General features: G+C 40.0%; 1 protein-coding gene across 3 annotated transcripts in view; it reads left to right on the top strand.

Moving 5' to 3' along the window:
• The window catches only part of LOC148343929 (netrin receptor UNC5C-like), a 238,429-nt gene that overhangs the window by 165,298 nt on the left and 59,866 nt on the right, over positions 1-13,265 (top strand). For all 3 annotated transcript variants that reach the window (XM_088291590.1, XM_088291572.1, XM_088291580.1), the window contains one exon: positions 1,137-1,280. In XM_088291590.1, the coding sequence (XP_088147716.1) occupies positions 1,137-1,280 (144 nt within the window). The remainder of the gene's footprint in view (positions 1-1,136; positions 1,281-13,265) is intronic.

The raw sequence follows: 13,265 nt of genomic DNA, 5'->3' as shown, positions 1-13,265 counted from the left end.
AAATAGAAATACACAACACACAAAGTAGGATTCTTTTATTTTACATGATTAGAATTGCGGTGAACAAAACATTAAATTAGATTTTTTTTTTAAATTAATTTGTATTTCTATATTTTTTTCAAGAAAGATATCATCTCCCATCTTGAATTCATTGCTGCTGCCTGCCTTTGTTTTTGCTTCTTCTGGCAACTTCCACTTGGTCCCGTTTGCCTCGCTACTGTCTTCGAACTTTATTTCTTTCTGTCCGAAACTTCCTGAGAGTCCTCTACGAGAAGGTCCCCAAAGGGATGGCTGGCATTGGTCTATGTAACACCCCTGAACCCGAAATAAACCGACAAGATCTCTCGCATGGAACATTTTTGTCCGCCCACGCGGCCAAGTCCCCGTGTACTTTTCCCTTAAAAGCCATTTTTCTATCCTCTGGGTTTAACATTTCATTTGGCCTCTTGCACCTCTTAATCTTTCTCTGTAGTCTGTGTGCTTAACTATTCACTTCCTCCTCTGCCTCCTCATAATTCTTTTATTCCTAAAACATTTGCTGAGCGCCTCAGCAGTCCCGTTTGATCCCGTTGTCTTCTTGAAGGATACGGAGAATGTACAGAATATCGCCATTCCATCGTTAGCGCTCGCTCCACTCCATTTTGTTGTTCTCCTAACAGCAGCACTGCTTCCAAATATGTACAAGAAATCAATGTATTAAATTCTACTTGCGTATTAATATTCATTACATTTTAATAATTTCAAATATTTTTGCTAATATAACATAAATTATATGTATATTATTAGTGCTGTCAAGCGATTAAATCTAATAGCTATTATTTTCATATTTTGTAGGAGTACTACTAGTATTGTTTTATTTTTATTTTGAAATCCTTTATGACTATTACGACTGCCCAGCCACTAAATACCATAAGTCCCACAATGCACTGCCATAGGTTCTCATCACATTGCTGTCTTGCTTTAAAGCTAATTGTTTTGTTGAATAACTTTGTTTTAGTACAAATTTAATACACAGCATAAACAATTGTGGGAATTCCGGCGCGACATGTTGTCATCCACAGCCGTGCATTTCTATTTTAATTGCGGTTGATCAAACCTTTTGCAATACAATGATGCAGTTTACTGTGTTTCTGCAGGTCTGGTTGTGAGAGAAGCCAGCATAGAAATAACCCGGCAGCAGGTGGAGGAGCTGTTCGGCCCGGAAGATTACTGGTGTCAGTGCGTGGCATGGAGTTCCGCTGGAACCACCAAAAGTCGCAAGGCTCACGTACGCATCGCATGTGAGTAAAGCACGCATTCATTCTGAAAATTCTGTTCAATAATTCATTTTGTAATTGAGAAATCCACATAAGTTATTTAAAGTATGACATCAATATTGAGCATATTTCTTTTTTTTTTTTTTTCGTACTGCTTCTGAGATTGTCCCTCTTCACTTGCCGTACGTTTATTGGACGGAAGCCCAAGTGGCATTCCAAATCTCATTTCATGCATTGACTCATGTTGTTTTAAAACAGTATTTATATTTACATCAGTATGTTTTAAATGTGATATTTAGTTACTATTATCATTGTTATGATGATAATGATGATTATTCTTATTATTTTCACATCCTAATACTGCAAGCATTTTCCTTTCACCCAAGAGGGAATCTATTTTTAGTTTTTTCACTAATTGAAAAAAAAAAAAACACAATTTTAATAGGAATTCTCTTTAATAAATTTTAATAAATTGCCTTAATATGTTTATGATTGTGGTGGTTGTTTGTCATGGATATCTTGAGATGGTACAAGTGTCCCTCATGCTGATTTCAAGAAAAAGGAGGGAATACTTTCCATTTTGCTTCACTCCTACCGTTGAACTTGAAAGCTCTATTTTTTTGCACTTCGAACTCCAGACATTTCAACATGACTCGGTCTTCGACATCGTGTCGTTGTGGTTCGCCGGCAAAGTTAATAGGACGTCTGGGAGCACAAGGAGGGGAGGCACTAAGGGAAAGCTGACTCAAATAAGACTTTTCAGTAGATGACAGTGGACCCCTACCGTATTGTGGTTCATTGAGAGCGCCCTAAAGAGCTTTTTAAGTGAGCAGTTAAATTTTTGTAATCATTTTTAATAGTTTTTTACAGTATACAAACATTTCACAATTTTGAGTCGTCTGATGCATTTTTTGCACCGATTCCGAACATCAGGGTTCCATAATAACAATAATGTAATATTTATTTTGCTTAGTAATATTTGTGAATTTAGGGTTAGGTTTAGCATTTTTTTCTGCAAGATCAAAGCTACGAATACGCATGGTAAAATGCATAATGAGCAAGCTTTTAAATTCAAGCCTAAAAATGAATTTGCTCAAAAATATGAGATGTTACAAAAATAGTAAATACAATTTGCTCATTTCTGTTAGCCTTAGTATGCCATTTTGCTTTGTCCAATACTCTTTTATCTTGTGTGTGAGTTTTAAAGTAAACCTCACCTTGACGTAACAAATACCGTGAAGCAAGCATGCTTTGCATCTGGTTTGGAGAACAGTGCTGGCAAGATGGGTGAGAACATGTCATGGGAAATACTTTAATAAAGGGGTTTGATACTTTTTTATAAAGGTGTTTAAAGCATGTTGGAAGGGTACAACTAATTTTTAAACATTATATTTGCTCTATTTCTCAACCTTTACTGAGCAAGTCACATATTTCACATCGATAACAATTTGCGTACATCTCTTAGCAAAGCAATACGCAAAAAGTCCATCCATCCATTATCTGAACATTATCTGGGGAGGAAACTGGAGTACCTGGAGAAAACCCACGCAGGTACAGGGAGAACATGCAAACTCCACACAGACCGCACACTGGAATCAAACCCTGCACCCATGAACTCCGAGGCAGACGTGCTAACCAGTCGTTCACCAAGCCGCCCCACACAAAAAGTGTACATGTTAATTATGTAGCTTCAGTCATTTAATGAAAGTAGGCATAGTAACAAAAAACATTTTTGAAAATGTTACATTTTTAGGGTAATTTACCACACCGGATGATCTCTCAGGGCACACTAATGTTCCTCGGCCCTATTGCATATCAAAGATTTTCACTTCACGCGCATTGTTCTGGAACCTATCCTGCCACGGGTCCTCCGTACTGCTAAATACACGACCACGCGGGGGAAATAATTTTAAACTTTCCCACAGGAGCAGACGGGATGTTTTACGCCGGCCTCGCATAACCTGACCGATCACTTCTCGGCAAGCCGGCTCCACGGCGGTCGTCTTGCGGGCGTCGTTGCCTCGGCGCCAATCAGCCGTGTAAGACGAGCAGGGACTTGTCAGGCGGTCAGGGAGAGGTGAATCCGGGAAGAAATAACCAATAACCTTTACGCCGCCTCCTGCGTATTTTATTTTATTGGTCGTGCTTCACTGATGGAGTCGAACATCCTCTGTTGTAGACTATCGCCGGACCAGACGGCATTCCCGAGTGGGCTCGACAGGAGGAAATCCATCACGCTCGGCCCTTCTTTTTAAATATTAACCAGGAAGCTGCTCTTGTAAAGGCTTTATTTATGCACTTACTTACATGCTTTTATTACCTTCTCCCAAAGCCCTTGTGTTTTTTTTTTTTTTGTTCCTGTGTTGTTTGCTGCAAAATCGACTTAACTTGTTTTCATGAAAATTAATTCATGGGACAGAACAAACAAATAATCAATGAGCTGTTTGTTGTGAATCGAGATTTTTGCGTTCAATTCATCGTGCCTTGAAACAATTGTGGATTTGGCGGCAATTAGCAGATCCACTCGTGATTCTCTCTTAACGAGTTTGCGGGAGAAAGAAGTAGGGATAGGTATTCAGTCCAATGAAATAATTTATTAAAAGGGATTTGTTAAGCTGTGTTATTAATCATATCTCGAGGCGGTGCAGACAAAAAACATTAGTTCAGCTCTGTGCTGTCTAGAGAATTTGGGATGGCATGAAATTGAATGATGTATGAATTGATTGATTTTGATGAAGTTGGTCATTTGTAGGAATTTGTCGATTATTCGTATCTTGGCGTACTCTGCCCTCGAAGCCAGTTCACTCAGCTTATCCTACTACATTTTACCTGCCAACAAAATGAAATCATCTATTATAAATTTATATTTGACTGATGGAAGATGCCATACCATCTAACATTGTTTGACTTTTCCTTATAGTGTGTAGGTGGAAAATTTGACAAAACTCCACAAGATTTGATCTTGATTGTCTTATCCTCTGTTGTTTCATGACATAATTGTTAGTACACATTCTATTGTGATTACCTACCTTTCTTTTTTTTTTTAAAGTCAGCCCAACCTCTTGACCTTAGCTGGGCCTTCAGCCCCTATTTGGATCTGCTGCCGTCTGATTAAAATGCTCTGTGGCGGCTCAGGCTTGCTTTATTTTTTTCTCCAGCACCTTTCTAGCGAGTCAGCATTCCATTTCTGCATGTGTTTTGCGCTTTTTCCACTGCCGCGTCTGGCTTTGGCCATCTAGCTCGTCTGCATATTTAAATTGGGTTTAACATGTTAATTAAATGGATAATGGTGATCATTGTGGCATTATATTTAAAGTCTAAGCGTTTTTAGAGTGTTTTTTAAATTAGTGCAGGCACATATACATAGGTTGACTCCGTGAAACAGTGAAGTGAAATGTAGGCTTGTCTGTGCCCACAAATGTGCATGTGCTGCGTCAGCCTTGCTCTTTGGCCCCACAGCCATCAGGTCAAGTGTTTCTCCTTCGATGGATTAGCACTGTGTCAAGGTCGCGCACACACACGGACGCACAGTCCAGATGACGGCAATTTGTTCTGCCACTTTCCTCTGAGACACGCGTGTGAATAGTAATCAGCAGTCCAGACACTCGTAATGTGTGTCAGTGCCAAATGTCTTGTTGTGTTTATAACACCAATGTGCCACTTTCAGTGCTGTGCAAAAACTAGCTTTGTTGTCTCAACCTCCTAACGGCACAGATTCCAACTTTCTTTAAACTAGGGTGGACGTTTATAGTTGAGCCACAGCCTGTCCACCATGTTTGACCCGTTTATTTATTGTATTTTATTTCAACTGATTTTTTTATTTGATCATTTTCTTTCTTACTTTTAAGTTACTGCAATTTTTTTTAGATTTTTTTAATCATATTTAATTTTATATTTTACGTTGTTTTAAATAATGTGTAGGTTTTTTTGATAAAATCCCTTTTAATCATGTTCTTTTTATTTAAACATCCATCCATTATCTGTACCACTTCTCCTCACTAGGGTCGCGGAGTGTGCTGGAGCCTATCCCAGCTGTCTTTGTGCAGTTTGTGGGGTACACCCTGAATTCTTTTTTGAAGTCTTTTTATATAGTTGATTGTAATTTTGTTTGTTTGTAATTTATTTAATTTTTTATTTAATTTATATTCATACTCAGACACCAACTCGAGGTATTCACACATAAAAAAATGCACATGATGAATGCAATTTATTCTTAAAAAAGACATTAAATTCAAATTCAATACAATTGCGTTGCATAGCTTTGAAAAACCTATTGCCAACCTCTGACTTGCAATCGGGGACCTTGTGATGAAATAGCTAGTTTAACACGGTTCTCTAGGATGGCCGTCCAGTGTCCACTCTTTCGTGCACCGCTTTTCTATAAAGACATAATTTAACAGACAGTCGCAGCACCGACATTGAGATAACCATCCAGGAGACGCGTTTTTCCACCGTCTTTAATGTGGTGCCAGTTGATTCAAGCTAGCCCCCCCAATGCTTGTTCATCGGCTTCTGCGCACTGCACGGCTAGGGTCAACTTCAAGACAAAAGTTGGCCCTCGGAAGCAATCATTTTGACTTTGAATAGAGGCTGGCCTGACTTATGCTTAGTGCACTAATGTATGGTGACAGACAGAACTGGACTGCAATATTCTATTTCCAGTGGTTATGCGCACCGACGCACCACTTATTTGCTCCCCTGGATATATAGAGTATACTGTATATAAATTCATACAGGGCATGAGCTCTGACACTAAACAAAAACATTAGCAGACTGTTTGTTCTCAAAGTTATTTAGGCTTTTATGGATCTAAATGCAAACTGCAACTAACGCACTCTGATACCCCGCCAGCTGCCTCAACTGCACCGTTTCTGGATGGCTTCATCCAGACAGGCTTTGCTTTATGCTTGCAAAAGCAGAGAGACGCTTCCAAACACTGCGAATATATACATTATTTTTATAGAGTGACAGCCCCAGTTGATATGTGGTTGCGGAGGCGACGCTCCGCTCTTCCATCAAGCCACTGAGCATTTTCCCAGATGTGCCGAGCTGCTTCAGTGCGCTCGCTAAATCTTACAGTGCTGATAAAATAGAGGCCATGTGTGTGAATGCTGTATGAAAAGTAAGTATCTGTTGAAAGAAAGTTAGAGCTCTTAACCGCTTCTCACTGCTCAAAATAATCAAAAAAAAAATGCACCTGAATGCTTGTGATGTTACAATCATGCCAGACAAAAGACACATTTGGTGGAAATCGGAGCTGAGTTATGGCTGTAAATGGATGGCTTCAAACTAAAATGACAGACTTTTGTCTTTTCAAGCATGAAATCTTGAGACTTATCTGAGGGTCTACTCCTGATAAACGTGCATACCAACTCTGACGTCGTTTAGTGAAACTGGCTACAGGGAGCAACTGAGACAGTTTTGGGCGATGACTTTGCTGCCACGCTCTGCCAATACGCAAGAAGGAAAATTCTAATTCCGCACAAGCCATCGTCGCCCAGCTGAAATGCACTATGTTTCAAAATTAGTCGTAGCCTAATCACAAAAACTCTAAAGGATGAGTTCCTCTTCAAAGAAATGTTAAAAAAGAAAAATAAATAAATACAAAAAAAAACTGCAATTGCCCCTTCTAAGCTATGGTCAGACTTGAGTGCCTGAGACTTTTTAGTGGGTCTATTCATGATAGACATCCCCACCAAATTCAATGTTGCTTTGTGAAACTGGCTTTTGGGGTTGCATTTTCCCCAAAATTCTGAGGGGAACTAAAAAAAGCTAAATTCGGGGTTCACTTGGTTGCTTTGGTCTGCCTACTCGCAGGCAAAAACTCAAATATTTCACAGTTTGGTGTTGCCCATCTAGCTAGTATACATATTTTAATTGGGCAGCACCTGTTGGGGTGGCATGTGATGTCAGAGTGTTTGCGTGTGAGTGTCTGGGCATGAGCTGTGGCTGACAGCAGCTTCTGTATGAGTGCGCTCATTGTTTGTGTTTTGATGTTTTCCTGGCGAAATAAATGTTTGAAAAGTGTATCGGCGTCTGTGGCTCTCCTTTCTCACATATGAGGTCATTACAGTTAAATGAGGTGCATGGGCATGGAAAATGAACAGCACCACAGAATACATGTACAATTTGGACTTTTATGAGGTCTAAATCATCAAATCAGCATTTTGTCCATCCCTTGAGTCACATTTCATTGCAATTATGTGAACGCAGACTTCACTTTAAAGGATGGAGGATGTACCCGCTTATGTCAGCAAGACAGGCTTATTTGTTTATTCGCGGCTGTTCTGACTGCGGTCGGAAAGGCCTGGTTGGCTGGCAGGGACTGGATTACCAAGCCCGCCAAGACCACGTAGCAACAAGCCGCTGTTTGAGAAAAAAACTCAGATGTTGCTTTGTAAAAATACTGCCGAAAAATGACTTGAACGACTTGTGGAAAACGGATATTAGCGCAATTGCTCCGTTGAATTCGTTAAAATGAGCAAAGTGAGTGAGATACTAAGAAGTGTGGCGTGGATATAAAAATACAAGTGATAAATGTATTGCTTGAATTTCATAATGTACATTAAAATGGCATAGCAGCGTAGTGAAAAAGTGGTTAGCACATTGGTCTCACATCAGGAGGTCTCTGATCGAAATTTAGTTTTTTTTTCTTTTTTCAGGTATTCCGCCCTTGACCCACATTCCAAAAACATACGGGTTCGTTTCATTGTTGACTTGAAATGAGTCCAAAGGTGTAAATGTGAACATTAATAGGAATTGTTTTTTATCGACTGTGTATGTGCAGTCTAATAAACAATCTAAATTCTGAGTGTAATTATGGTATTTCATCTTTTTACAAAATGAAATCAATCCAGTTTGTTCTGGTTCGGTTCACAAATAGATACCTTTGGTATGTCCTCATGTCATTTATTTTATTTCCACATAATCAACCAATTCCAAATGAAAGATTTATTACTGTTTTGAAGAATCAACTGTGAGATGTGTGGTAAAACTCGGCCTTTCTTATTTACTAGGAACCGCACAGCATTACGTTGTCTCAAGATTGAAACTTTTTTAGATTCTTTTTTTAGACAATAACTAATGAAATTAGGTTAGATACATTCACGTAATGCTTTTTTGTTTAAAAAAAAAAAAAAGTATCGCTGCAATGTTTCAGTGCAAAAAGATCTGGTTAGCCACAAAGTGCATGTAGATTCATTTTTGTCTATTAAATTGCTTTGTCAGCTCCATATTTTCGATTTTACACTTAATATTTAAACACCGTAATGTGCATGCTTTTATAGCAGAATAAAATCACTGTCACATTTTTGATGATGTTTGTGTTTTAGTATTGTTCGTCATGCTGGTACTTGGTGTGCTAAGAATTTTTTTAAGTAGTACTTGATGGAAAGAAATTGACAACCACTGTTCTAGCGCTTCGTATAAGACTATTTCTCCGATGCATCCGAGAATTTTCATTGCTGACAAGCTCTTACTTTGCACTTGATTCCCTGAGCGGCAGCGGGGAAAGACTGCGAGTGATTTGGCAACGGGAAGCATGCATCCCGGCTCCTTTTTTGCATAATTGCTCTGAAATGTGCTTATGCGGAGGATGCCTGCAGGCCGCCAGCCCACCGCAACGCATAATAACAGTCTCAGTTGAAGCCTGCGGAAGAAGAAAGAGAAGAAGTTTAGGACGGAGAGGGAAATATTTAGGGGGCGGGGTCATTTGATGTTTATACGAGTCTGCCCTCTGTGCTTGTCAAGGCTTTTTTGTCTTCTAACAGTTGTTTCGGTGGATTTTACACCTGAATTTATGGAGCCGGATGATGTTATCTGTGTGTGGGAGTGAAGTGGGGTCAGTGGATTGATATGACACAGCTGTCCCCCATCAAAATGCGCATTCCCCTTGGGTGAAGTATTTGCTTGGAGGAGACATTATCCCATTTTTACACAATTTTAAACCGTCCCCAGGTGTTAAAAAAAAAAAAAAAAAAACGAACTCCTGGCTTCGGTCAAAATACCCCAAGGATCGGGAATTACAGCACACTTGTCACCCTCTCGAAACGGCCCTGTTCAAAGCAGAGTGTCTTGTCTTTCTATCAATCTCATTTCTAGCCATTGTCGCGCCGAACTAATGATTTACGCTTTAACGTTAAAGACAAAATCTGAACGCCTTATTTTCTCGAACACGTTTTCCGACATTATCAGATCGCAAAGGATTTACTTGGTTGTACTATTTTCACATGTAATGGATGGGGCAGGCACTCCAAACAACCAAATATTTGTATACAAGCACTTCCAAGTCACTTTTCCAAAATGCATCCCCTTTAAAGTATTCTTTCTGCTGACGTGAACCCACGCTTTATCCTGGAGCTTAGCTTCAGTGAGCTTAGCGTTAACGTGTCGGTGTGCATTCATCATCCCTTGAGCTTGTCGGTGCTAATCTCCTTTAATTTCATCTTCAAGGAAATCGACTCTGACTAATTAAGACCAGGAAATTGGTCACAGATTTTGTCTGGAAATCCCCCACCCCTTCCTTATTTCTTTTGTTTTATTGTTTTTGTGGTTCAAGTCAAGAATCCCACTGAGGCTATCGTCTCCGTTTGTCACGATTGCTTCAATCGCCGGCATGTTTAATGTCTCTCTTTCACTTCATCTTGTTATGTCCCACGTGTGTTGCGTGGGGAGCCGCATGTGCTCGGATTGAGGAAAGGGGATAACGCTCCGGGTGATTACCCCCTTATCATCATGCTCCGTTTGGGCCGTCACCCCCTCAGGGATTGATTGTATTATAAAGGCAGCGATGCCTGTTGTCCCCGCATGACTCCTTTTAAACACAACGCCGTTCCACCAGGAACATGGGAAAACAAACTTGATGTCTTTTAATTAGTGAATTATTCTGGGTATTTATATAAAATCTTGAAGTAAAGGGTGCGTATTACGGAAAATTGGCTTTTTAATTTTTTGTATAAAAAAAGACTTCTCTGGTGTCTGGAATCCCTGCCCACCCATCACGTGTGAAATTACAAAAACAAGTGAAGCTTTTGTGAGCCGCCTATTTCCCCAAATGTGTTTGTAAGCGAGCTGTTCTGATTGTTGATAGATCGTGACATAACAGCGGGGCTTCATTTACATCACATTTAGAGCTGGGTTTCGCCATTGTTGAGCCGCCGGATGACACAAAATCACTATCATGTCAAAGTTGAACCATAAACTCAAATTAATTCGAATGTTTGGCGAAGATGTCAACGTGAATGACTCACTCATAAGTCACGTTTCAACTGCACATTGGCTTAAGTCATTTTAGGATTGCAGAGAAAAGACTGACTGTTACAAATAGTGATGCCTTGATTTTTTTTTTTCAGGATATGAATCATAATTCAGTGGATTATTTTATTTTTTTTATTGCTTTGACTTGAGGGCAAAAATATTGCGAGCGCTGTATGCTGGCTCACAACTTAATAATAATATTCCCTTTATTAGTCCCACAATGGGGAAATTCGAGATTCGAACCCAGGCCTCCTTGGGAGACTGGGTCCTGAACACGGCGCCTTAGACCACTCGGCCATCCTGGCAGCCTTAACTCAATAGCTGGGATAGCTGGCACCCACGCGACCCTTGTGAGGACAAGCGGTACAGATAATGGACGGATGGATGGAATTTTAGGTGAAAGTAATGCACACCCTTATGTAAAGCGCGATGTAATGGTTTAGCCTTGGGGTATTATGACAAAAGCTTGTCGCAGACATGACACTTGGCAACTGTTTCAAATTGTGTCTATACTGCCGCGGATCAACACAACTCTATGCTCCGTGTTTGTCAGTACAGTCTTAGAGTCCTCTATACATTATTTGGTACGTGAGGAGTGCGCAAGTGTTGCAGCTCTTCTCACCAAGCACTCCCTGCTCATCATTCAATCCCGCTGTGCATCTGCTCTCTTGACTTTTACCAACCTCCCTCTGAAAATTCAACACTTTACCTCTTCTTCCCCACGGCTGCAGCCTTCTACAACTCTGTGTGTGTGTGTGTGTGTGTGCGTGTGCGTCACAGCAGACAGACGAAAGAACTCAAGGACGACGCACATACATGCTCACTCATACACACATGGACCACTTCGACTAATAAAGCGACTGGCAAACTTTCTCAAACATTTTTGAAAAAGAAATGGGGTGGAATAATTTGCAAAAATGCCACACATGCCCTGTTACACCGTGGTGGAGATACAAGAGGGAAATAATTTTTTTATAGCGGTGATAGAAATTTACATTTTTATTTTTGCACTTTTACATCTCAGGGATATTGTATTTGTTCATTTACTGGAAGTTCATTAGTAAGATATTTATTTGGGTGGTGAGGCGTTCTTTTGTTTACAGCAAACGTGCCCTAGTCCGATCCTCGGGAGTTATCAGGCTTCTGCAACGACTGCTGATGAGCTGATCGGACTGGAAATCCTTGTATCCATCTGACATTCTGTAAACACAATTAAACTTATTAAAACGCTCCTTTTGAACACATTAACATATTTGAAAACAGTTAATTAATATTAAGCATTAAAAGTATGATCTATTATGTCTGTACTGTGGTGTTTGTGTACATGAATGTCGTTTTAAGAGTCGGGGCCTGGTGGGGTGATGTGACTTTGGCATTCTGCGTGCGAGTGTCTGGTTGTGAGCTGTGGCCGAAAGCAGCAGGCTCATTGTGCTTTAACTGTTCGACGGGTGTTCATTTTAAGGCTGTTTGGTGAGTGTGGCTCTCCTTTTCTACATGTGAAGGCATTACAGTATTTAGATATACTGTAAAAACCCTTAAAAAATCACTCAAATGGTGAACTGCAAAAAAACCCACCATAATTTCATTTGTCATACTTGCGCCAATTATAACAACTTCTAAACAGCCAATTTGGAGTCCACTGATATCTAAAAGAGGTGCCTAGAAACTATCTCCCACATTAATGAATGTGCTGACACTTACCACAGTATTAAAGCAGCTATACATCGTCAGCATCTTCATCGACAACTAGTTTACTAGTGGTTGCTTCACAATGATGTGTGCTTGTATCTAAGCGACCAAAGAAAATCTGATGTCAGCATCAGGTTGCAGGAAATGCCACTTGAAACTTTAGTTGCTTTGGGTATTCATCATCCCCTGACCACAACCCGACTGAGAACCGGTGGAGGATCCTTGGAAGGCAGTCGTTATGTAAAGATCAATTTCTTGGGGTGGGGGGGGGAAAACAGCTCTTAAGAATGCTGTTTGGTCTAATTTTGAAAAAAAAAAAAAAAAAAGCAAATTAATCTTTAAATAATCCTACTTTTAGTGAGAAGATTTATGATAGAAGCTGACATAAATTCAAAATCTCCATTGCATTGACGATTTCTAGTGTGCAAATGCTCCAACTTTCTTGTGGCTTTTGTCTTTGATGCACATTCAGGGGAAATCTAAGTATTTACTAACTGTTCCCCAGGAGGTTAGCTTGTATTCATAAGCTCTAGCTGATCTCTCCCATATGTTTCGTTTTGAGGAAATCCATCAGAGCGTTTGATCAGTGGCATAAATATCGTCCGTTGCAGAGTCCCGCAACACAGCCTGCAAAACTCCTCTCAAGTTACGCATTTTATTTTATGGCCTGTTACCGCACTGGTTAATCTTTTCAACATCATATCCTCTTGGATATATTCACGAATACCGTATCAGGTGTGTGGAAAAAACGAATGGGATAGGATCAATCGAACTAGGGCGCTGTGGTAGAACAACTGTGACACTGCTGAACACCAGCAGGACAACTTTTGGCACTCTCGTAAGATAACTACGTATCACTCCAGTATGAGACAAAATCACTAGATGTTAACTATTAGCATATTAAAATGTCTCTAGTAAGACTATTAGCACACAGTTTTAGCTTTATGGCAAGCCATTTGAGAAGTTAATATATATCCTTGGTGTTCTGATTAGGCATGCACTAACAGACCGAAAGTGACTCGATTAATGGAATAAAGATTGCTAGTAAGGGACAGTCACACTTGA

Source organism: Idiotropiscis lumnitzeri, chromosome 1 (assembly GCF_059441095.1).
Source record: "Idiotropiscis lumnitzeri isolate Australia: NSW breed Sydney's pygmy pipehorse chromosome 1, RoL_Ilum_1.0, whole genome shotgun sequence".
In the NCBI taxonomy this organism is placed as follows: domain Eukaryota; kingdom Metazoa; phylum Chordata; class Actinopteri; order Syngnathiformes; family Syngnathidae; genus Idiotropiscis; species Idiotropiscis lumnitzeri.
This window is presented reverse-complemented; position numbering and strand designations above follow the sequence as displayed.